Below are 24,851 nucleotides of genomic sequence, written 5' to 3'. Positions count from 1 at the left end.
ATGCGTCTCCACTGTAAACTTGTTCACTGTAGACCACAGATACGTCTCGAGATTCTTCTGCCCAGATCTTTATACGGTCAACACCTGCCAGTCAACAGAGGTCACTGTGGGGCTGACGCAGAGGGCCCTACTCACCGCAGCTCACGGCGCCCTGTTTCCTGGAGCCGGCCAGCTCGTTGCCGTATTTATCCACACACCAGCACTGCCCGGTGCTGCCGTGGCATTGCGTGGCTTTGTAATAGCCCTCCTCGTTGCACCGAGGGATGAATGCTCCTGAGGGGGGAAACAGTCCAGTTTGAATCAGACGTGCACGGGTACTCAGGGTTAATGCCCGCCCTGAGAGAGAGAAGAGGGCTTAACACATCAGACAGGATTTCTTGCAGAGCTAGCGGGGGGAAAGCAGTGGCTGGTTATTACTTAGTCGAGATCTACGGGGTCCTGGATTGGCTCAAGGTGAGACAGGATCCCTTCTTGGGTGAGTTCTTATTTTTCCCTTTAAAATATGAATGGGTACTACTCTTATTAACAATTTCTTTACCGTTTCCCAGTTTTATGGAGCTAGGAGTGAGATGTAGCACCATGGAATGTCCAGTGCACAGCACAATTTGACTTACATATGCTGTCAAATGATTACTGAAGTGTAATTAACATCCATCTTTCCTTTGTGATGAGAACTCTTAGGATTTACTACTAACAACTTTGATATGTTCCATACAGCAGTGTTGACTATGGTCCTCATGCTGTACATTAAATTCCTGGTACTTGTCTTACAACTCGAAGTTTGTACCTTTTGACCACCTTCCTCCAATTCTCCCTACCTATGGTAACCACCAGTTGGATGTCCTTTCCTCTGAGTTGTTGTTTTAGGTTCCAGATCATATGCTATTTGTCTGACTGACTTCACTTAGCATCTTGTCTTCAAGGTCATTCCATGTTGTCACAATTGGCAGGCCTTCCTTCTCTTTTATGATATACAGTAGTCTATTTTGTATACACACACACATACGAATTTCTTTATTCATTGATCTGTTGATGTACACCTAAGTTGTTTCCATATCTTGGCTATTTTAAATAACTGCCATGATCATGTGGGTGCAGCTATTCTGAGAAGTGGAATTGCTGGATTATATGGTAGTTTTTTTTTTAATTTAATTTTATTATGTTATATTAATCACCATACATTACATCATTAGTTTTTGATGTAGTGTTCCATGATTCATTGTTTGTGTATAACACCCAGTGCTCCATTCAGTACGTGCCCTCCTTAATACCCATCACCAGGCTAACCCATACCCCCACCCCCCTCCCCTCCAGAACCCTCATTTTGTTTCTCAGAGACCATAGTCTCTCATGGTTCGTCTCCCCCACCGATTTCCCCCCTTCATTCCTCCCTTCCTACTATCTTCTTTTTTTTTAACATATGTATTATTTGTTTCAGAGGTACAGGTCTGTGATTCAACAGTCTTACACAATTCACAGCGCTCACCATAGCACATACCCTCCCCAATGTCTATCACCCAGCCACCCCATCCCTCCCACACCCCACCACTCCAGCAACCCTCAGTTTGTTTCCTGAGATTAAGAATTCCTCATATCAGTGAGATCATATGATACATGTCTTTCTCTGATTGACTTATTTCGCTTAGCATAATACCCTCTAGTTCCATCCACATCATTGCAAATAGCAAGATTTCAGTTTTTTTGATGGCTGCATGATATTCCATTGTATATATACACCATATCTTCTTTATCCATTCATCTGTAGATGGACATCTTGGCTCTTTCCATAGTTTGGCTCTTATGGACATTGCTGCTATAAACATCAGGGTGCACGTACCCCTTCAGATCCCTACATTTGTATCTTTAGGGTAAATACCCAGTGGTGCAATTGCTGGGTCATAGGGTAGCTCTATTTTCAACTTTCTGAGGAACCTCCATACTGTTTTCCAGAGTGGCTGCACCAGCTTGCATTCCCACCAACAGCGTAGGAGGGTTCGCCTTTCTCTGCATCCCCGCCAACATCTGTCATTTCCTGACTTGTTAATTTAAGCCATTCTGACTGGTGTGAGGTGGTATCTCATTGAGGTTTTGATTTGGATTTCCCTGATGCCGAGCGATGTTGAGCACTTTTTCATGTGTCTGTTGGCCATTTGGATGTCTTCTTTGGAGAAATGTCTGTTCATGTCTTCTGCCCATTTCTTGATTGGATCATTTGTTCTTTGGGTGTTAAGTTTGATAAGTTCTGTATAGATTTTGGGTACTAGCCCTTTATCTGATATGTCATTTGCAAATATCTTTGCCCATTCTGTCAGTTGTCTTTCGGTTTTCTTGACTGTTTCCTTTGCTGTGCAAAAGCTTTTTATCTTGATGAAGTCCCAATAGTTCATTTTTGCCCTGGCTTCCCTTGCCTTTGGCGATGTTTCTAGGAAGAAGTTGCTGCAGCTGAGGTCAAAGAGGTTGCTGCCTGTGTTCTCCGCTAGGATTCTGATGGCCTCCGGTCGCACATTTAGGTCTTTCATCCATTTTGAGTCTATTTTTGTGTGTGGTGTAAGGAAATGGTCCAGTTTCATTCTTCTGCACGTGGCTGTCCAATTTTCCCAACACCATTTGTGGAAGAGACTGTCTTTTTTCCACTGGACATTCTTTCCTGCTTTGTCAAAGATTAGTTGACCACAGAGTTGAGGGTCCATTTCTGGGCTCTCTATTCTTTTCCATTGATCTATGTGTCTGTTTTTGTGCCAGTACCATACTGTCTTGATGATGACAGCTTTGTAATAGAGCTGGAAGTCCGGGATTGTGATGCCACCAGCTTTGCTTTTCTTTTTCAACATTCCTCTGGCTATTCGGGGTCTTTTCTGGTTCCATACAACTTTTAGGATTATTTGTTCCATTTCTTTGAAAAAAGTGGATGGTATTTTTATAGGCATTGCATTAAATGTGTAGATTGCTCTAGGTAGCATTGACATCTTCACAATATTTGTTCTTCCAATCCATGAGCATGGAACGTTTTTCCATTTCTTTGTGTCTTCCTCAATTTCTTTCATGAGTATTTTACAGTTTTCTGAGTACAGATTCTTTGCCTCTTTGGTTAGACTTATTCCTAGGTATCTTATGGTTTTGGGTGCGATTGTAAATGGGATCGACTCCTTAATTTCTCTTTCTTCTGTCTTGTTGTTGGTGTATAGGAATGCCACTGATTTCTGTGCACTGATTTTATATCCTGCCACTTTACTGAATTCCTGTATGAGTTCTAGCAGTTTTGGGGTGGAGTCTTTTGCGTTTTCCACATAAAGTATCATATCATCTGCAAAGAGTGAGAGTTTGACTTCTTCTTTGCCAATTTGGATGCCTTTTATTTCTTTTTGTTGTCTGGTTCCTGTGGCTAGGGCTTCTAGTACTATGTTGAATAGCAGTGGTGATAGTGGACATCCCTGCCATGTTCCTGACCTTAGGAAGAAAGCTCTCAGTTTTTCCCCATTGAGAATGATATTCACTGTGGGCTTTCCATAGATGGCTTTTATGTTATTAAGGTATATACCCTCTATCCCTACACTGTAAAGAGTTTTAATCAAGAAAGGATGCTGTACTTTGTCAAATGCTTTTTCTGCATCTATTGAGAGGATCATACGGTTCTTGTTCTTTTTTTTATTAACGTATTGTATCACGTTGATTGATTTGTAGATGTTGAACCAACCTTGCAGCCCAGGGATAAATCCCACTTGGTCGTGGTGAATGATCCTTTAAATGTACTGTTGGATCCTACTGGCTAATATTTTGGTGAGAATTTTTGCATCCATGTTCATCAGGGATGTTGGTCTGCAATTCTCCTTTTTGATGGGGTCTTTGTCTGGTTTGGGGATCAAGGTAATCCTGGCCTCATACAATGAGTTTGGAAGTTTTCCTTCCATTTCTATTTTTTTGGAACAGTTTCAGAAGAATAGGTATTAATTCTTTAAATGTTTGGTACAATTCCCCTGGGAAGCCATCTGGTCCTGGCCTCTTGTTTGTTAGGAGATTTTTGACTACTGCTTCAGTTTCCTTAGTGGTTATGGGTCTGTTCAGGTTTTCTATTTCTTCCTGGTTCAGTTTTGGTAGTTTATAGATCTCTAGGAATGCACCCATTTCTTCCAGATTGTGTAATTTGCTGGCATATAGCTGCTCATAATATGTTCTTATAATTGTTTGTATTTCTTTGGTGTTGGTTGTGATCTCTCCTCTCTCATTCATGATTTATTTGGGTCATTTTTCTTTTTGGTAAGTCTGGCCAGGGGTTTATCAAACTTACTAATTCTTTCAAAGAACCAACTCCCAGTTTCGTTGATCTGTTCCGTTCCTTCGGTTTCTATTTCATTGATTGCTGCTCTGATCTTTGTTATTTCTCTTCTCCTGCTGGGTTTAAGCTTTATTTTTTTTTTCTTTTTTAATTTTATTATGTTATGTTCGTCACTATACAATGAATCATTAATTTTTGATGTGGTGATCCACGATCCATTGTTTTTGTATAACACCCAGTGCTCCATGCAGTACGTGCACTCCTTAATACCCATCACTGGGCTAACCAATCCCCCCTCCCCCATCCCCTCTAAAACCCTGTTTGTCTCTCAGAGTCCATAGTCTCTCATGGTTCATCTCTCCCTCCAATTCCCCCCCTTTCATTTTTCCCTTTCTTCTCCTAATGTCCTCCATGCTATTCCTTATGTTCCACAAATAAGTGAAACCATATGATAATTGACTTTCTCTGCTTGACTTATTTCACTTAGCATAATCTCCTCCAGTCCCATCCATGTTGATGTAAAAGTTGGGTATTCATCCTTTTTGATGGCTGAGTAGTATATCATTGTATATATGGACCACATCTTCTTTATCCATTCATCTGTTGAAGGACATCTCGGCTCTTTCCACAGTTTGGCTATTGCGGACATTGCTGCTATGAACGTTGGGGTGCATATGGCCCTTCTTTTCACTACATCTGTGTCTTTGGGGTAAATAGTAGTGCAATTGCTGGGTCATAGGGTAGCTCTATTTTTAACTTTTTGAGGCACCTCCACACTGTTTTCCAAAGTGGCTGTACCAACTTGCATTCCCACCAACAGTGTAAGAGGGTTTCCCTTTCTCCACAACCTCTCCAACATTTGTGGTTTCTTTCCCTGTCCATTTTTGCCATTCTAACTGGTGTAAGGTGGTATCTCAATGTGGTTTTGATTTGAATTTCCCTGATGGCTAATGATGATGAACATTTTTTCATGTGTCTGTTAGCCATTTGTATGCCTTCTTCAGAGAAGTGTCTTTTCATATCTTCTTCCCACTTTTTGACTTGATTATTTGTTTTTTGGGTGTTGAGTTTGAGAAGTTCTTTATAGATCTTGGATACCAGCCCTTTATCTGTAGCGTCATTTGCAAATATCTTCTCCCGTTCTGTGGGTTGCCTCTTGTTTAGTTGACTTTTTCCTTTGCTGTGCAGGAGCTTTTTATCTTGATGAAGTCCCAAAAGTTCATTTTTGCTTTTGTTTCACTAGCTTTTGGAGATGTATCTTGAAAGAAGTTGCTGTGGGTGATGTCAAAGAGGTTACTGCCTATGTTCTCCTCTAGGATTTTGATGGATTCCTGTATCACATTGAGGTCTTTCATCCACTTTGAGTTTATCTTTGTGTATGGTGTTAGAGAATGGTCGAGTTTCATTCTTCTGCATGTGGCTGTCCAATTTTCCAAGCACCATTTATTGAAGAGACTCTCTTTTTTCCATTGCATGTTTTTTCCTGCTTTGTCAAAGATTATTTGACCATAGAGTTGAGTGTCCATATGTGGGCTCTCTGTTCTGTTCCATTGGTCTATATGTCTGTTTTTGTGCCAGTACCATGCTCTCTTGGTGATCACAGCTCTGTAATATAGCTTGAAATCGGGCAACGTGATGCCCCCAGCTTTTTCTTTTTCAACATTTCCTTGGCGATTCAGGGTCTTTTCTGATTCCATACAAATTTTAGGATTGTTTGTTCCAGCACTTTGAAAAATGTCATTGGAATTTTGATCGGGATGGCATTGAAGGTATAGATTGCTCTGGGTAGCATAGACATTTTAACAGTGTTTATTCTTCCAATCCATGAGCATGGAATATTTTTCCATCTTTTTGTGTCATCTTCAATTTCTTTCATGAGTGTTCTGTAGTTCCTAGAGTATAGATCCTTTACCTCTTTGGTTAGGTATCTTCCGAGATATCTTATGGTTTTTGGTGCTATTGTAAATGGAATCATTTCTCTAATTTCTCTTAGAAATTAGACCAGCCCTTTATCTGTAGCGTCTGGGCACCAGCCCTTTATCTGTAGCGTCTACAGTTGCGTTGTTAGTGTATAAGAAAGTAACTAATTTCTGTGCATTGATTTTGTATCCTGCCACATTACTGAATTGCTGTATGAGTTCTAGTAATTTGGGGGTGGAGCCTTTTGGGCTTTCCACATAAAGTATCATGTCATCTGCGAAAAGAGAGAGTTTGACTTCTTTGCTAATTTGAATACCTTTTATTTCTTTTTGTTGTCTGATTGCTGTTGCTAGGACTTCTAGTACTATGTTGAACAATAGTGGCGAGAGTGGGCATCCTTGACGTGTTCCTGATCTTAAGGGAAAGGCTCTCAGGTTTTCCCCATTGAGGATGATATTCGCTGTGGGTTTTTCATAGATGGATTTTATGAACTTGAGGAATGTTCCCTCTATCCCTCTACTCTGGAGAGTTTTAATCAGGAGAGGATGTTGTATTTTGTCAAATGCTTTTTCTGCATCAACTGAGAGGACCATATGGTTCTTCTCCCTCCTCTTATTAATGTGTTCTATCACATTGATTGATTTGCAAATGTTGAACCACCCTTGCATCCCGGAGATAAATCCCACTTGGTCGTGGTGGATGATCCTTTTAATATATTGTTGCATCCTATTAGCTAGGATTTTGTTGAGGATTTTGGAATCCATATTCATCGGGGATATTGGTCTGAAATTCTCCTTTTTGATGGGGTCTTTGCCTGGGTTGGGGATTAAGGTAATGCTGGCCTCATAGAATGAGTTTGGAAGTTTTCCTTCTGTTTCTATTTTTTTGAAACAGCTTCAGTAGAATAGGTATTATTTCTTCTGTGAATGTTCAGTAGAATTCCCCAGGGAATCCATCAGGCCCTGGACTCTTGTTTTTTGGGAGGTTTTTGATCACTGCTTCAATCTCGTTACTGGTTATTGGCCTATTCAGGTTGTCAATTTCTTCCTGTTTCAGTTTTGGCAGCTTATAGGTTTCCGGGAAGGCCTCCATTTCATCCAGATTGCTCAGTTTATTGGCATAGAGTTGTTGATAAGAATTTCTAATGACTGTTTCTATTTCCTTGGTGTTAGTGGTGATCTGCCCCCTTTCATTCATAATTTTATTAATTTGAGTCCTTTCTCTTTTCTTTTGGATAAGTCTGGCCAGTGGTTTATCGATCTTATTAATTCTTTCGAAGAACCAACTTCTGGTTTCGTTGATCTGATCTACTGTGTTTCTGGTTTCTAATTCATTGATTTCTGCTCTAATTTTAATTATTTCTCTTCTAATGCATGGCTTAGGCATCATTTGTTGCTTTTTCTCTAGTTCTTTAAGGTGTAGAGTTAGTTGGTGAATTCGGGATTTTTCTATTTTTTTGAGTGAGGCTTGGATGGCTATGTATTTCCCCCTTAGGACCGCCTTTGCAGTGTCCCATACGTTTTGGACCGATGTGTTTTCGTTCTCATTGATTTCCATGAATTGTTTCAGTTCTTCTTTGATTTCCTGGTTGACCCAAACATTCTTGAGCAGAGTGGTCTTTAGCTTCCAAGTGTTTGAATTTCAGCCAAATTTTTTCTTGTGATTGAGTTCCAGTTTTAAAGCATTGTGGTCTGAGAATATGCAGGGAATAATTTCAATCTTTTGGTATCGGTTGAGACCTGATTTGTGACCCAGTATGTGGTCTATTCTGGAGAAAGTTCCATGCGCGCTCAAGAAGAATGAATATTCTGAGGGCGCCTGGCTGGCTCAGTCGTTAAGCATCTGCCTTCGGCTTGGGTCGTGATCCTAGGGTCCTGGGATCAAGCCCCGCATCGGGCTCCCTGCTCGGCGGGAAGCCTGCTTCTCCCTCTCCCACTCCCCCTGCTGTGTTTCCTCTCTTGCTGTGTCTCTCTCTGTCAAATAAATAAAATCTAAAAAAAAAAAAAGAAGAATGAATATTCTGTTGTTTTAGGGTGGAATGCTCTGTAAATATCTATGAGGTCCATCTGGTCCAATGTATCATTCAAAGCTCTTGTTTCCTTGTTGCTTTTCTGCTTAGATGATCTGTCCATTGCTGAGAGTGGAGTATTGAGGTCTCCTACAATTAATGTATTGTTATCGATATGACTCTTTATTTTGGTTAACAGTTGGCTTATGTAGATGCTGCTCCCATGTTGGGGGCATAGATATTTACAATTGTTAGATCTTCTTGTTGGATAGACCCTTCATGAATGGTATAGTGTCCTTCTGTGTCTCTAATTACAGACTTTAGTTTAGAATCTAATTTGTCTGATAAAAGAATTGCAACCCCAGCTTTCTTTTGAGGTCCGCTGGCATGGAAGATGGATGTCCATCCCTTCACTTTCAGTCTGGATGTATCTTTAGGTTCAAAATGAGTCTCTTGTAGGCAGCATATGGATGGGTCCTGTCTTTTTATCCAATCTGCAACCCTGTGCCGTTTTATGGGAGCATTTAGGCCATTCACGTTGAGAGTGATTATTGAAAGATATGAATTAATTATCATGTTGTCTGTGAAGACGTGTATAGATTGTCCCTTTAAATTTCTGTTGTATATCACTCTTGGGGTCTTTCTTCTTTTATAGAAACCCCCTTAATATTTCTTGCAGGGCCGGCTTAGTGGTCACATAGTCTTTCAGTTTTTGCCGGTCATGGAAGCTCTGCATCTCTCCATCCATTCTAAATGACAGCCTTGCCGGGTAAAGTATTCTTGGCTGCATGTTCTTCTCATTTACTACGCTGAATATGTCTTGCCAGGCCTTTCTGGCTTGCCAGGTCTCTGTGGATAGGTCTGACATTATTCTGATGTTCCTCCCTCTGTACGTAAGGAATCTCTTCCCCCTAACTGCCCTTACGATGGTTTCCTTGGTTCTAAGATTTGCAAGTTTTAGTATTACATGCCGGGGTGTTGGCCTGTTTTCCTTGATCTTGGGAGGGGGTCCTCTCTGCCTCTAGGATGCGAATGTTTGTTTCATTCCCCAGATTAGGGAAGTTCTCAGCTACGATTTGCTCAAATACATCTTCTAGTCCTCTCTCTCTCTCCACTCCCTCCGGGATTCCAAGTATTCTGACATTGGAATGCTTCATGGTGTCACTTATTTCTCTGATTCTATTTTCATGGATTCTGAGTTGTTTTTCCCTGGCCTCCTCTTTTCCCTTTTTATCTATTATGTTCTCTTCCAGGTCACTTATTCATTCTTCTGCCTCACTGACCCTAGCTGTTAGATTATCTAGATTGGATTGGATCTCATTGATAGCATTTTTAAGTTCTGCCAATTCAGCTTTCATTTCTGCCCTTAGAGACTCTATGTTGCCATTAATCAATTTCTCCATTCTAGCTACCGTCTTCACAACTGCTACCCTGAATTCCATTTCTGGCATCTTGGTTATATCTGTATCCATTTGTAAATCTGTGGCAGAAGTCACAGTCTCTGAGTCTTTCCTATTTTGGGGGCTCCTCCTCCTAGTCATTCTGTTGATGGGTTTTTGAGGGAATGTATAGAGTCCAAATTATTGACTAGAACCCAAGCAAGATGCACCTGTTTTCTTGGGACCTTAGGGTTGCTGGCCTCTTGTTTTCCCAGCCTGTCTTCTGGGGGAGGGCCCTGCCACGCTGTTACTCAGGCAACCCTGTTTGGGCGGAGTTGCCCTGCCCCCCTGTGGCGGGGGATGGGCTCAGCGGGTATCAGTTTTTGGGGCTTTTGTTCTCTGGAGGCTTTCCGCGTCTCTTCCGCGAGTCAGAGCAGAAGAGACCACTTCCAACCCTCTGCCTCAGAGCAGAGAGACCGCAGTCTGTTCTTTAGTGAGCTCTCCAGGCCACACTGTCTCCATTTCTGTCCGTGCTGCTATAAACTGCAGTGTCCTGGGTTGTGTGCCCCTACGCAGTGCCCCAGTCCTGCCTCCAGGTCGGAGCACATCTCTGCCCTTTGTGCTTCTAAAACTGCCAGCCACTCCCAGTTCGCACGCGCGACCCCGCCACTCCGGGTTTCTGCCCCGGGGGCTGCCCTAAAGTCCTTTCCCCACTGCTACTGGTCTGCGAGTCTCTGCCCCGTCCCCAGCATGCAAGGCTGTCACTCACCGGTGATGCAGGATCCCCACGGCCAGGCACCCTCCCACTGCCGTTTATCCTCCGGTATCTGCCCGCGGAATCATGGCTCCCTGCTTCGTACCTTGAAACCAACTGCCAGTGATATTCTGTTCGTAGAGATCCCGATCTTCTTACATCTCAGGCTGGTTTCGTGGGTGCTCAGAGTGGTCTGGTAGATATCCAGCTCAATCCCAGGGACCGGTTGAAATAGGGTCCCTTACTCCTCTGCCATCTTTCCTTCTCCCCTGGGTTTAAGCTTTAATTGCTGTTCTTTCTCCAGATCCTTTAGGTGTAGGGTTAGGTTGTGTATTTGAAACCTTTCTTATTTCTTGAGAAAGCCTTGTATTGCTATATACTTTCCTCTTAGGACCACCTTCGCTGCATCCCAAAGATTTTGTACAGTTGTGTTTTCATTTTCATTGGTTTCCATGAATTTTTTTAATTCTTCTTTAATTTTCTGGTTGACCCATTCATTCTTTAGTAGGATGCTCCTTAGCCTCCATATATTTGAGTTCTTTCCAACTTTCCTCTTGTGATTGAGTTATAGTTTCAAAGCATTGTCTGAAAATATGAAGGGAATGATCCTGTCTTTTTGTACCAGTTGAGACCTGATTTGTGACCTAGGATGTGATCTATTCTGGAGAATGTTCCATGTGCACTAGAGAAGAATGTGTATTCTGTTGCTTTGGGATGGGATGTTCTGAATATATCTGTGAAGTTTATTTGGTCCAGTGTGTTTAAATTTAAAGTCTTTATTTCCTTGTTGGTCTTTTGCTTAGATGATCTGTCCATTTCAGTGAGGGGGGGTGTTAAAGTCCCCCACTATTATTGTATTGTTGTCAATGTGTTTCTTTGATTTCATTATTAATTGGCTTATATAATTGGCTGCTCCCATCTTAGGGGCATAGATATTTACAATTGTTAGATCTTCTTGTTGAATAGACCCTTTAAGTAGGATTTAGTGTCCTTCCTCATCTCTTATTACAGTCTTTGGTTTAAAATCTAATTGTCTGATATAAGGAATGCCACCCCAGCTTTCTTTTGGTGTCCATTAGCATGGCAAGTGGTTTTCCACCCCCTCACTTTCAATCTGGAGGTGTCTTTTGGTCTAAAATGAGTCTCTTGCAGGCAGCATATCGATGGGTCTTGTTTTTTTTTTTTTTTTATCCAATCTGATACCCTGTGTCTTTTGATTGGGGCATTTAGCCCATTTACATTCAGGGTAACTATTGAAACATGAATTTAGTGCCATTGTATTGCCTGTAAGGTGACTATTACTGTATATTGTCTGTGTTCCTTTCTGGTCTATGTTGCTTTTAGGCTCTGTCTTTGCTTAGAGGACCCCTTTCAATATTTCTTGTAGGGCTGGTTTTGTGTTTGCAAATTCTTTTAGTTTTTGTTTGTCCTGGAAGTTTTTATCTCTCCTTCTATTTTCAATGACAGCCTAGCTCAACATAGTATTCTTGGCTGCATATTTTTCTCGTTTAGTGCTCTGATTATATCATGCCAGTCCTTTCTGGCCTGCCAGGTCTCTCTGGATAGGTCTGTTCCCAATCTAATGCTTCTACCATTGTAGGTTACAGACCTCTTGTCCCGAGCTGCTTTCAGGATTTTCTTTTTGTCTCTGAGACTTGTAAGTTTTACTATTAGATGTCGGGGTGTTGACCTATTTTTATTGATTTTTGAGGGTGGTTCTCTGTGCCTCCTGGATTTTGATGCCTGTTTCCTTCCCCAAATTAGGGAAGTTCTCTGCTGTACCTTCTGCCCCTCTCTCTCCTTCTTCTTCTTCTGGGATCCCAGTTATTCTAATATTATTTCGTCTTATGGTATCATTTAATTCTTGAATTCTGCCCTTGTGATCCAGTAGAAGTTTATTTCTCTTTTTCTCAGCTTCTTTATTCTCCATCATTTGGTCTTCTATCTCACTGATTCTCTCTTCTGCCTCATTTATCCTAGCGGTTAGAGCCCCCATTTTTGATTGTACCTTTGATCTCTCCTTGGTTAGATTTTAGTTCTTTATTTCTCCAGAAAGGGATTCTCTAGTATCTTCCATGCTTTTTTCAAGCCCAGCTAGTATCTTTATAATCGTCATTCTGAACTCTAGTTCTACCATCTTACTAATGTCCATATTGATTAGGTCCCTGGCAGTCAGTACTGCCACTTGTTCTTTTTTTTGAGGTTTTTCTGTCTTGTCATTTTGTCCAGAGGAGAATAGATGAATGACAGATCAAATGCTAAAAGGGTAAGAACAACCTCAGAAAAATATACACTAAATAAATCAGAGGAGACCTGAAACCAGGGGGAAAAGAAAGGGAAAGGAAAAAAAAAAAATGATCATGCTGGTGAATAGATCAGAGCCACACACTAGATTTTGGGTGTACTTTGGTCTGTTAGAAGAAACTGCCTCCCAAAATTTTAAAGAATGAAAAACTTATATATATACAAAAATAAGGGTAAATACGATGAAGGGATGGAATATGACTGTAAAGATGAAAATTATAAAAGATTTTATAAAAGGATTTGATAAGAAGTTGGTTGAAAAAAGAAAGAAGAAAAATGTGATCAGGCAGGAGACTAGAACAAAGCCATACACTGGAAATTTAGGGTATATTTTGGTCTGTTAGAAGAAACTGTTTCCCGAAATTTTAAAGAGAAAAAAACTTATACCAAAAAGAAGGTTAACTACAATGAAGGGGTAGAATATGACTCTAAAAATGAAAATTGAAAAAGATTTTTTTAAAAAGGGATTGATAAGATGTTGGTTGAAAAGGGAAAAAGAAGAATTCACAAAAAATAAAGAATTATGGGGAAAAAGCCATGAATTCTATGTGTAGTATTCCCCTAGCGCTGGAGTTCTGCTGTTCTCATTGATCGGTAAACTTGGTCTTGGCGGGCTGTTCTTTTTTTTTTTTTTTTTTTTTTTAAAGATTTTATTTATTTATTCATGAGAGACAGAGAGAGAGAGATGCAGAGGGAGAAGCAGGCTCCCAAGGAGCAGAGAGCCCGATGCGGGACTTGATCCCAGGACCCTGGGATCATGACCTGAGCCGAAGGCAGACGCTTAACCATCTGAGCCACCCAGGCGCCCTTGGCGGGCTGTTCTTGCTGATCTTCTGCAGGAGGGGCCTGTTGCCGTGGTTCTCAGGTGTCCTTTGCCGGAGGTGGAATTGCCCCGCCCTTGCCTGTCTGGGCTAAGTAATCTGCTCGGCTTTGCTCTCGGGAGCTTCTGTTCCCTGCAAGCTTTCCGCACAGCTTTGGAGGATGAGAGTGAAAATGGCGGCCTCCCAATCTCCACCCTGGAGGAGCCGAGAACTCGGCGCCCCACTCCTCAGTGAGCCCCCAGAGAAAAACAGTCAGTCACTCCCGTCTTCCCGGTCTCCGGCCGCACTCTGTGCTCCCCCAGCCTGTGACCGAGCGTTTCTCTCTGGCACACGACCCCATGTGGAGTCTCCAAACCCAGCAGATCCCTGTGGTGCACTCCTGCGCCGCTCCTCCTGGGGGAGGAAGGGGAGTCTCCCCAGATCTGCCACTTATTGGGTCCCTGCTGGAGGAGCAGTGGCCCAACTGTGCTGTGGATCACAGGTTATGGCAACCCCGAGCTGAGAGCCTGCACCTCTGCTCCATCTCTGCAGCCGGCTTCCCTGTTCCGATCCCTGGGAGCTCTGCCGCACTCAGGCACCCCCGGTCTTTCTGTGACCCCGAGGGTCCTGAGACCACACTGTCCCGCAAGGGTTCCACCCCCGCTTAGCCACTGGAGCGACGTCCCTCAGTGGAGCAGACTTCTATAAGTTCCGATTTTGTGCTCCTTGGCTCTATCACTTGCTAGAAGCGGCCGACGGAGGCCCCTCCCCCGCCGTCTATCCTCCCGAATATCGCCTCGGATTCACTTCTCCACACGTCCAACCTTCCAGAAAGTGGTCGCTTTTCTATTCAGAGAGTTGCTGCTATTCTTTGATCCCCTGTTGACTTCATAGGTGTTCAGAATGAATTCCTGGGACCAGATGAAATTTAGGTCTCCTACTCCTTCGCCATCTTGCTCCTCTGGATTATATGGTAGTTCTATTTTAAATTTTTTGTTGAACCTCCATACCTCTTTCCATAGTGGCTGTACCAGTTTGCATTCCCATTAACAGTGCACAAGGCTTCCCTTTTCTCTATGACCTCGCCAACATTTGTTGTCATTGTTGCTTTGATGATAGTCACTGTAGCAGGTGTGGGGTGGTATCTCATTGTGGTTTTGATTTGCATTTCCGTAATGATTAATGATGTAGAGCATCTTTTGCTGTACCTGTTGGCCATCTGTATGTTTTCTTTAGACAAATGTCCATTCTAGGGTGCTTGGGTGGCTCAGCTGGTTAAGTGTCTGACTCATGGTTTCTGCTCAGGTCATGATCTCATGGGTGGTGAGATCATGTCTGCATCAGGCTTTGTGCTAAGTAGAGTGTCTGCTTGAAGGTTCTCTCCCTCTTACTACTCCCTCTTTCTCTCTTAATAAATAAATCTTTAAAAAATAATGTCTATTCAGATATTCTACCCATCTTTAAATCAGATTTTTTTTTTTTTTTTTGCTGTTGAATTGTGTGAGTTCTTTATACATTTTGGATATTAATCCCTTATCACATACATGGTTTGCAAATATTTTTTTCTCATTCAGTAGGTTTTCTTTTGCTGTGCAACCAATCCAAAAAATCATTGCCAAGGCCCAGCTTTTTCCCTATGTTATCTTTTAGAGTTTTATGGTTTCCATTCTTACATTTAAGTCTTTAATCCATTTCAAATTTATCTTATACCTCTCATAAAAATTGAGATCTAGTTTCAATCTTTTATATATAAATATTCAATTTTCCCAATACCATTTATTTAAGGGACTGTCTTTTCTCCAGTGAGTATTCTTGGCTCCCTTACCAAATATTAGTTGACCTTATATACATGAATTTATTATGGGACTCTTGTTTCCTTGATCTTTCTGTTTGTATGCCACCATGCCATTTTGATGACTGTACCTTGATAATATAGCTTGAAATCAGGAAGTGTGATGTCTCCTACTTTGTTCTTCTTTCTCAGGATTGCTTTGGCTATTTGAGGTCTTTTGTGGTTCTGTATGAATTTTAGGATTGTTACTTCTACCTCTGCAAAAATTTCCATTGGACTTTTGATAGGTATAGCAATTAATTTGTAGATGGCTTTGGGTACTATGGATATTTTAACAATATTAACTCTTCTGATCCATGAACATGGGATTCCTTTCAATTTATTTGTGTTGTCTTTGATTTATTTCATCAGTATCATATAGTTTGCAGTGTACAGATCTTTCACTTCCTTGTTTAAAACATACCAGCTACAAACAAAATCTTACTTCTTCCTTTCCAACTTGGATGTCTTTTGTTTCTCTTCTTGCCTGATTGTACTGGCTAGGACTTCCAGTACTATGCTGAATAGGAGTATTAAGAGTGGGTACCTTTGTCTTAGTCTAGACCTTAGAGGAAAAGCTTTCAACCTTTCACCATTGCGTATGATGTTGGTTGTTGTATGTGGCATTTACTATGTTGAGGTTTGTTCCTTTTATACCTAATTTGTGTTGTTTTTTAAAATCATCAATGGATGTTGAATTTTGTCAAATGTATTTTCTGCATCTATTCAGATACCACATTCTATTAATGTATTTTGAATCATCCTTGCATCTCAGGGTTAAATCCCATTTGATCATGGTAAATGATCCTTTTAATGTACTCCTGAATTTGGTTTATACCTGGAAACATCTTAGAAAAGCAAATACGTGGGCCCCATCCCAGATCTGCTGAATCAGAAACTTGGAGAGAAGGGCCTAGCAAACTGTGTTTTAATAAACCCTCCAAGTGACTCTAATGCTGAAATTTGAAAACCACAAGTTTTTAGCAGTGTCCTCTATCTGAAGTTACAATTCATAACAGTATTTGAGCTTTTCCTACTGCCAATTTCATGGATTTCTACATTAGTCTTGTTTCACTTTGCATTATTCCTATAAAGCTTTTTAATTAAAACATTTACTGTTTTGTTTTTTTTAATGCATTTGAAGGTAAGTTAAGTTTCACTTTGATTTTGGTAGAACTTTTACTTCTAAATGTTTTGTACTTTTTATTTCATTTTTGATATTCTTCCCCCCTCTGTGTATGGGGTTTAGGTAAATAATCTAATTGTGTTTTAGCAAGTGAATTTAATCTGTGATAGGTTTTGGGGGATTGTTTATTGTGTTTGCATTCCATGGTTATGTACAGGAATACATATATATGAATGCTAATTATGTTATTCATTTCTTCTACTTAAGCTAAATTTCAAGAGGTATGTTATGTGTCCAATTACAGTTGTAGGTATGATGATTCCTCCTTGTAATTCTCTTTTAAAGTTACAGGCATACCATAATGTGGTAAAAGAAATGTTTATAGAATTCAAGACAAAATATTTGCTTTTGTCATGTTTTTATGAAAAGGAGTCTTTAGTATCTTTTAATTTCAACTTTTGGTGTAATGGTTTATGTCTAAAAGCAACAATTGGTCTCTTCTTTTTCCCCCCCTTCCTGATTTTTGTTGAAATGATCAAGTTTTTTAGGTCCATCTTTTTTTGTATAGTTTTAACAACAATATATTCTTATTATGTCTTTCTCTGGGGAAATTCAATAATAAGGTTTCAAGTAGATTTTGGCCCAAATCTACTCCTGGTGACCCACCAAAAGTCTGAAATTTTAATTCTTGCTTGCTATAGAACATTTCTATAGGTCATATTTATTTAGATTTAGCAGCATGTCTTGTTTCTTTTCTATAGAGTAAATTCTTTGGTGATATTTTAGTAAGTCTGGGGCTAGTAAACTTAATGTATGGTTTGAGAATACCTCTGTATCTTAGTTTTGGTTTTTCTTAGAGTGTTTCATAACTGTGTGCTCTTCTTCTCTGGGAAAATACTCCTGACTGTGACCAGAGTAGTAACACTGATGTGAAGACAAAGGTCTTTCCTTACCTCTCTCGCTTTGTACTCCCTAATTTTATTTCAAGTACTAGACTCCAGAAAGAAGTGTAGCATGGGAGGCCATGGTTTTGCTATTCTGAACTGGATTTACCCTCAGATCCTACTGATTGATTATGGCAACGACTCCTCATCACCCTGCTCCCCAGGCTATTCTCTCAAATAGATAACCATAGAAAATCATTCCTAAATGACTGACAGGTAAATCTGCTTGTGCCAGAGTTGGACGCACGATCTCAGCCAGTGCACAGCGGGAAGATGGAAAAGAAAAAAAAGTGATTCCCATGATGAAAAGGCAGATTTGTGAACAGATTCTCAAAGTCTGCAAAGGAGAACTACTACTAGAAAGGTGAGGAAATACTGATCCTTCTCCTTGAGCTGCAGTTGGAAAACAATAGCACTTTACAAACAAACAAAAAAAATACATACTGGACTTAGCCTCAGGTTAGAAGCAGGTGTTGCTCTAAATCTATAATGTAATAGAATTACCACTTTTCCTAAGTAGGCTGTAGTTATAACTGATTGGAGGTTGTTGCTGCTTGCTTTATTTTTTTAAATTCAAATGCCCCTGAAAACACACGTATTAGGAGATTGCCCCATGAAAAGAAGAATGTGCAAGAAGGTCAATGATATTTTTATGAGTCAGCCAGAGTAATCTCCATATATGGGGAGATGTGATAAAGCTAGCTTTAAAACTAGGTGGGATTCATGATAGGACAAAGATAGGCACTTCATTCGGGTGAGGTAGGGAAAATGGAAGATGAGACATTTTATCTCAGACTACATACCTTATAAATGTCTCATTCATTATTAAATAAATAATGAAGCACCCAGAAGATAGCCAATGAAAATAAAATTTTAAAAATAGATTTATACTAATTCTATACCTGTGCACCTTAGGTACATCACTCAAATCCCAAATAATGCAGCATAGGAGGGAGCCAGCCAGTTTGCCTTCACACCAGAAAGCTGCCTTTGTCTTTTTAGAACCTAGGTCCACACAGGTCATTTCTGAGTTGAACAGGGGGCATTATCAGAAGTGAAACATCTGAGGCGAGCCAATGAATAGAATAACTTTCAAAAGTAGAAGAAAGTATTCTGAGGTGACCCAAAAAGCAGTGGAGGAGAACCTGCCAGAGTTCACAGACTGCCTACTTTTGACAGTCTACAGAAAACTTGTCCATTTTCTTCCAGTAAATAGCTACACGTCTGAAACGGCAAGCTACTTAGGCAACGGACCTGCTTCTTACGGCTTAACAAGAATAATTCTGAATTACAGTATTGCACCTCTCTTTTTAAAAAGTAAAGCCACACAGACTCCTTTTTTGGCCAACAAATGAGCTTTAGCACTCTCTGCAATGGCTTGGTCTCAATGCCCTGACGTCCCCTGAGCGCTGGAGGAAGAGGACACGCAGCTGCAAGGGAGCACTTCAACAAGCCAGCATTTGTTACCTCTACCACAGACAGACTGGCATGTCCAGGAAAAAAACAAACACAGGTCTCATTCGGACAGAGAGAGAAATGTATATGCTTTCCTCTGTGGATTATTATGCACACTCAAGTCTTTGAATCCTAGCTTATAAATACAGAAGAGGGTACAGCCCGTCTTCCTCCTTGAATGGACAACTTGGTCTGTAAATTCCTGAATTATTCCCCAGATCAAGTAAGGGAGGGGCTAGCGGTAGACATGGTGCTGGGTCCCCGCCCACTAGTCCCAGGCTAAGGGAGGAGGCAGCGATTCTAAAATTACGCCTGGCCAGCCGTCTGGGGATGAAGCGACACGTTTCTTTCAGGAAACACTGAAACCATTGCTGTGGCTCAATATTACAAGAGACATGGATAGTTTAATTAGTTGTTTAAATGAGTAACAAGAAATTGTACTTACCCAACAGGCTTTTCCCCTTGCTCAGCTTCTGAATCCTGTTCATTTCATTCTGGCAAGGGAGACCTAAAAAATAATTTAGGAAAGTCAGTTTCCAGATGGTGCAGGACATAATCTCTAATGATTGGCTTCACTCTTGACGTGAAATGTACACAGTGACACACCTGGGACTGGAATTACTCCATATGCTGTTATTACACAGCAAAACAAATTCAGGCCATTAGTGTTACTAAATTAAAAAAAATCTTACACTGCCGGGTACTTAAATAGTATTTGGGGGCTACTTGCATTGTAATTTTTCTGCCCACCCTCAATGGAAGCAAATGGTAGGTGCCAACTAGGTGATCTGGTAATAGACATTTTAATCAGCTGAGAACCGGGACCAAAGATTCCTAGCAGTTAAATGTTCTGAATGCCCATACGGGAGCAACTAACCAGAGCGAAGGTGACAACTACTTCATGTACCCCAGGTCTTGCTGCAGGAGACAAAGAGGATTAGAATAGCCACTTTAGACCTTCTGGCTCACTACCCAACACACACGCTTCAAGGGACAACTATGAAGCTATTTGAGATACATAGAGAAGCAGTGAATGGAGAAAAGGGAAACCTTAACTCTCAGCCCTGCCACCTCATAGCTGAATGCTTTGGGCAAGTCTCTCTCTCTCCAAGTCCCCAATTATAAAACACCTTTGTGCTGAAGGACTGATACGGTGGGAGCCACCCAGCTAAGTAGGGCAGATGGGAGTGTGGTTCTCCTGTCTCCCGAGAACTTACTCCATTCTGAGCTTAAAGCAAGATGGCCTCCCCCATCTTGAGTGTTACCATGAGTTGGCTGTGCACGTCCTGTGGCTGGGGGAGGCTCTGCTATGTGCTCAAGGGCCTTACACTCCTTCTGTCCAAGCAACTTTGGGGCCTGTAGTAAATACCCAAGTACCTCTTTACATCTATTACCCTGTGCGTTGCACACTACCCTGTTTCGCTGCTTGTTCCTTGAGAAAAGCTAACAAATTTTGTTCAGTTCTGGGCTTAAGGTGCCTTCTGAGTATAGGAGAAAGATGCCAACTGAAAACAAGCCAGGAAAATGGAAATTAATTCCATCTTTGATGATTAAAGGTAGCATTTACTAGGACACACGTACCAGAAAATGTTCTAGAACTTTGTCATACTCTTTACAAGAACCCCACAAAGTAGGTACCATTATTCCTCTTTTGCAAATGGAAAGGGTCATTTTTGTGTGAAACCATACGCATTTGGAAGACTATTCCGAGACAGCACGAGTCACCTTCATTCACACGTTCCTCAAAATGTCCCACGGTAATTGTAAAAATTCTACTTCTCTTTCAGCAAGGAAACATAAATCATGCTAAGACCTACTAGAAAGTGCTGCAAGAAAAAGTCAAGAGCGAGACCAAACGCCAGGTTAAGAATTCTAACAGAAAAAAAATGCTGGCTGCTGAGCAGACACAAGAGTTACCAAAGACTCCTCGACAAAATTAAACACTGAAATAAATGAAGTTTGTTTCTGAAGCAGAAGTCAGGTGTAACATCCATGTTACTGATACTCCTATGGGAAGACTAATCAAATGGAACCAGAGTTTTAATTCCACAGCTTAAAGATGCATGACATATGTCCCTGGGAAAAGAATTAGCATGGGTTCCCATTATTGTATAGCTAAACCGAGTGCTAGGAGAATCATATTTAAAGATAGCAGTATAAGAAACTCTGGCTCTAAGACGTTTATACTTAGCATCTTTGTTTCTGTATTAAAAATAAAAGCAAACAGCAATATTTACAAATATTCAAGTGTTATTTCAAGGAATATAATTCCAGTGGGAATTTTTGAAAAAAGCTCTAAAACCCAAACAGAAAACTAAAGAAAAATACCAAAACCAGTCAATAAATAATCCTACCACATGGGAAATTAAAAATGTGCTCTCAAAATTTTCTGGGGCCTAAGAGGTGCTCAGAGCCTTAACTGTAGAATATCTACACATTTATCCTAGTAAAAATACCATGTATGGAATACCTATGGTCTAGAGGAAAACGAGTGCCTTGGAAAAAATTTTAGCCTTGAGTACACACATTAATCAACGGGAAATAATGAAGACATGTGGAGAGCAAACAGAATTCCCAGAACTGGTTCTGGGTCAGGGAGGGAGGTGGTGGGAACCCAACAAAAAATAAAGCAGCTTACTTGAGGGAAATGCAGAAAATGAGAAACAACTACAACAAATTGACTTTGATTGTACTTGGCTCAACTTCTCCTACCTAGATGGGTTCTGGCCTCCTTCAGCCATTGCTCAAAGGATGGCCCACCCAGGGAATCCACATAGTACGGTGACCACCTCTGTCCTCTAGTAAGCCTCACCCTCAGGTCCCAGCATTCACACCTCTGAGGGAGGCATGAGCACTGAGGCTTTGCTTACTTAGGTTAAGCCTGAACCCTGGCTAGAGTCACAGGAGATTATATGGACTCAAGCCCAAAGCCATCTTAGTACTCAGTACTGGATCACTCCAAGTATTTCTATTAAGATAAGAACATGGCTATTATTCAACACTAATTTGGAAGTACCAGCTGATAGGATGAGAAAAGAGATGAGATATAAAAAGAGAAAAAGAAAAAAATGATTACTTTGCAGAGGATACAAATGCACAGCTGAAAAAAATCAAAGGAACCCAACCAGAATAATTATTACAAACAAAAGGAGAATTTAGTAAGGTGGCTGCGAACAAAATGAATCCTGAAACAACCACCAGCAAGGAAATATAATAGAGAGAAAATCAATTTCGTTTACAAGGAGGATAAATACAAGGGAAGTATAGTATCTGGGGGAACAAGGTAACTCCGTTGGTTAATAGATGCCGTTCTAGAATCAAAGGATTCAATATTACATAGCTATCAGTTCTCTCTAGATTAATAAGACGTGTAACAATAAGCATAAGAACATCCAGGAAAATTCTGAAAGATTAGTGGCAGGAGAGGAGGGCCCCACTAGATGTAGGAATAGACAGATACAGATGAAGAAGTTTTATATACAATAGAGGAAGCATTCAAATTAGAGGAGGATGATGGGTTAGTCTATAAATGACAGAAAGGTGACTGAACAACCCTCTCCAGGGGTGGGGGTAGGGTCTGGGACGCCACCTGACCACACACAGAAAAAATCTAAAGTGATACAAGATTTCAATAGACAATCAACCAACCAAAAGGTACTGATGAAAACACAAACACAAGAGAATAGTTTTAGTATTTCATGGTACAAAATACCTTTCTAAGCTTAATGTAAGCCCTATGGCTTCTGAAAAACCATAAAAGATGGAGAAACTTTACATTGCTAAATTGAAAAATTTCTTCCTAGCAAAAATGCACCAAGTCAAAGTTGGGGGAAAAAATATTTGCAATACATGTGACCAGAACAGTACTAATATCCTCCACTTAGGGAAAATTCCTAAAAACACACCAAAAATGACACCACAGAGAACTAGGTATTCTTGGTAGGAGTAAAAATTAGTACAACCATTTTGGAAGGCAAATTGGAAATAATAACTTATATTAAAAATGCACATGCCCCACAACCAGTGATTCTGCTTTTAGGCATGTATCTTGTAGTCCTACCAACAGATCCATGTCCTTGACACTGGGTGCCCTTTTGCAATGCCTACATTTTCTGCTGCGTGTACATGACTCTGAGCGCATGGAGGAATAGACCCACACATAATTTTTTTTTTTTTTTTTTTTTTTAAAGATTTTATTTATTTATTTGAGAGAGAGAGAATGAGAGACAGAGAGCATGAGAGGGAGGAGGGTCAGAGGGAGAAGCAGACTCCCTGCCGAGCAGGGAGCCCGATGCGGGACTCGATCCGGGGACTCCAGGATCATGACCTGAGCCGAAGGCAGTCGCTTAACCAACTGAGCCACCCAGGCGCCCCCACACATAATTTTTTAAAACTATAATATTTGTAGCCATCTTCCGTTCCTGGGTTCTCCCGGCCATGCTCGGAGTAGATTATCCATGATCCCTGACTCCTGCTGAACCAGCTTTGGGATGTGGGCCTGGAATTCAGATACAAGCCACTCTCTGCTAGTCCAACTAGCTGTGAATCGCCACACTTGGGCGCACAAGCCCAGGAAGCTAAGACAGAAGAAGGAAACTCAGACCATGTGGCCCCTCCCGGAGACTCAGAGCTCCTGCCTCTGGATTCCTGAGAGGCTGTAGGCAACTCTCCCGTCTGACTTGCCATGACATGAGATGCTCCTGTATTCTTTCCACATACTCCTCCTCCTCAAATGTTGTCTGTTTCTTAAGTGAGCTGGAGTTTATAACCAAAATATCCTTGCCTAGGGGATTCAGGATAAACCCATATTTACCCCAGAGAAGCTGACACGAGGCTTTCTCCAAGGGGAACATGGAGATTTCATGTGACAAGGAGCATTACGGTATTTGTCCATTTGTACAGTATTTCTCACATAAAGGATCTCACAGCGACGTTGGCAATGATGTAGCAAAGGTTTCTACACCCATTTTACAGATGTAAAAGCTGAGGCACATGATGATTAAGAGATTTTCCCCAAGGGGGAGTGAGGTAATGGGCCCTTTCAATATGCTTTTGGATTTTCTAATATACAATGATAAAAATAAAATAAATGAGAAGGAAAGAGCCTTTGCATCTGCCATTCTATCAGCTGACTGCTTCATTCTCTAGCTGTGTCCTTTGGCCTGCCGACCTCCACCTGCCTCTCTAGTATTTGATACGCAGGCCTTCGGCGCCCGGTGTGGCTGCCCTGAGTGCGGGACCCCCCCACCTTCCCCTGCCTCACCTCCAGGCTTCTGGAAGCAGTAGCACCATTCGTTGTTGGAGAGCTTGCCATCCTTGAAGGAGTCACAGGAGTTGAAAAGAGGCTTGATACAGGGCTCATACTTATCCAGGTAGATGGCATTGATCTCTGAGTGGTCAAGCAGGAGGTCATAGTTCATGTCCAACTTGTTGAACATCCAGCCCAGGGAGTCCTTGCAGATGGGCAGGATGCTGGTGTCAAATCCTGCAGAGAAAAGGGTGCATCTCAGCGGCCACCAAGCCTGGTCGGGCCCCACCCAAGAGGAGGCCCAGGGCCCACACCACCCGCTCCCCTCCTGAGGCATGGGGGTTAAATAAAATAAATAATTTAAAATGCTCTTAAACAGAAGTCAGCGTTTGAGAAAAGTATGTCCCAAAGGGACAAACTCCCCAACACTAATTTATCTGGGATGTAAATACGAGTTTTCATTTACCAGACTTGCTTAAAACAGGGTATGACCAAAAGGAAGAGTACAAACATGGTGAGTAAAAGGAAAAACTTGTGATTCTGCAAACTACACTTTTATATTTAGGGGAAAATATCTGAAACACCAAAACAAAAGAAACTATTGTAAAAAAAGATGGCAGTGAAATGAAACTATATAGCACAATCCAGAAGCACTGATTATGTCCCAAAGGACTGTTAAATCCAAGCCGTCTGAACCTTAATGGGAAAACAAGCCAGGTACCTGCCTCTGTTCCCCATTCTTCTTTTCTGCAGTCCCCTAAAGAGATACATGATATGGAATCCAAATTGACTCAGACAATAATTTCTTT

General features: G+C 41.2%; 1 protein-coding gene across 2 annotated transcripts in view; it reads right to left on the bottom strand.

Annotated features, from left to right (window-relative positions):
* SPOCK1 (SPARC (osteonectin), cwcv and kazal like domains proteoglycan 1) overlaps positions 1 to 24,851 on the bottom strand; it is a 525,232-nt gene that overhangs the window by 3,819 nt on the left and 496,562 nt on the right. For both annotated transcript variants that reach the window (XM_032425035.1, XM_032425034.1), the window contains 3 exons: positions 24,058 to 24,279; positions 19,240 to 19,302; positions 136 to 273 (listed from right to left, as the gene is read on the bottom strand). In XM_032425035.1, the coding sequence (XP_032280926.1) occupies positions 136 to 273; positions 19,240 to 19,302; positions 24,058 to 24,279 (423 nt within the window). The remainder of the gene's footprint in view (positions 1 to 135; positions 274 to 19,239; positions 19,303 to 24,057; positions 24,280 to 24,851) is intronic.

This window comes from Phoca vitulina, unplaced genomic scaffold, assembly GCF_004348235.1.
Source record: "Phoca vitulina isolate PV1807 unplaced genomic scaffold, GSC_HSeal_1.0 scaffold32, whole genome shotgun sequence".
NCBI classification, from domain to species: domain Eukaryota; kingdom Metazoa; phylum Chordata; class Mammalia; order Carnivora; family Phocidae; genus Phoca; species Phoca vitulina.
The sequence above is the reverse complement of the archived record's forward strand: the minus strand, read 5'-3'. Positions and strand labels throughout refer to the sequence as shown.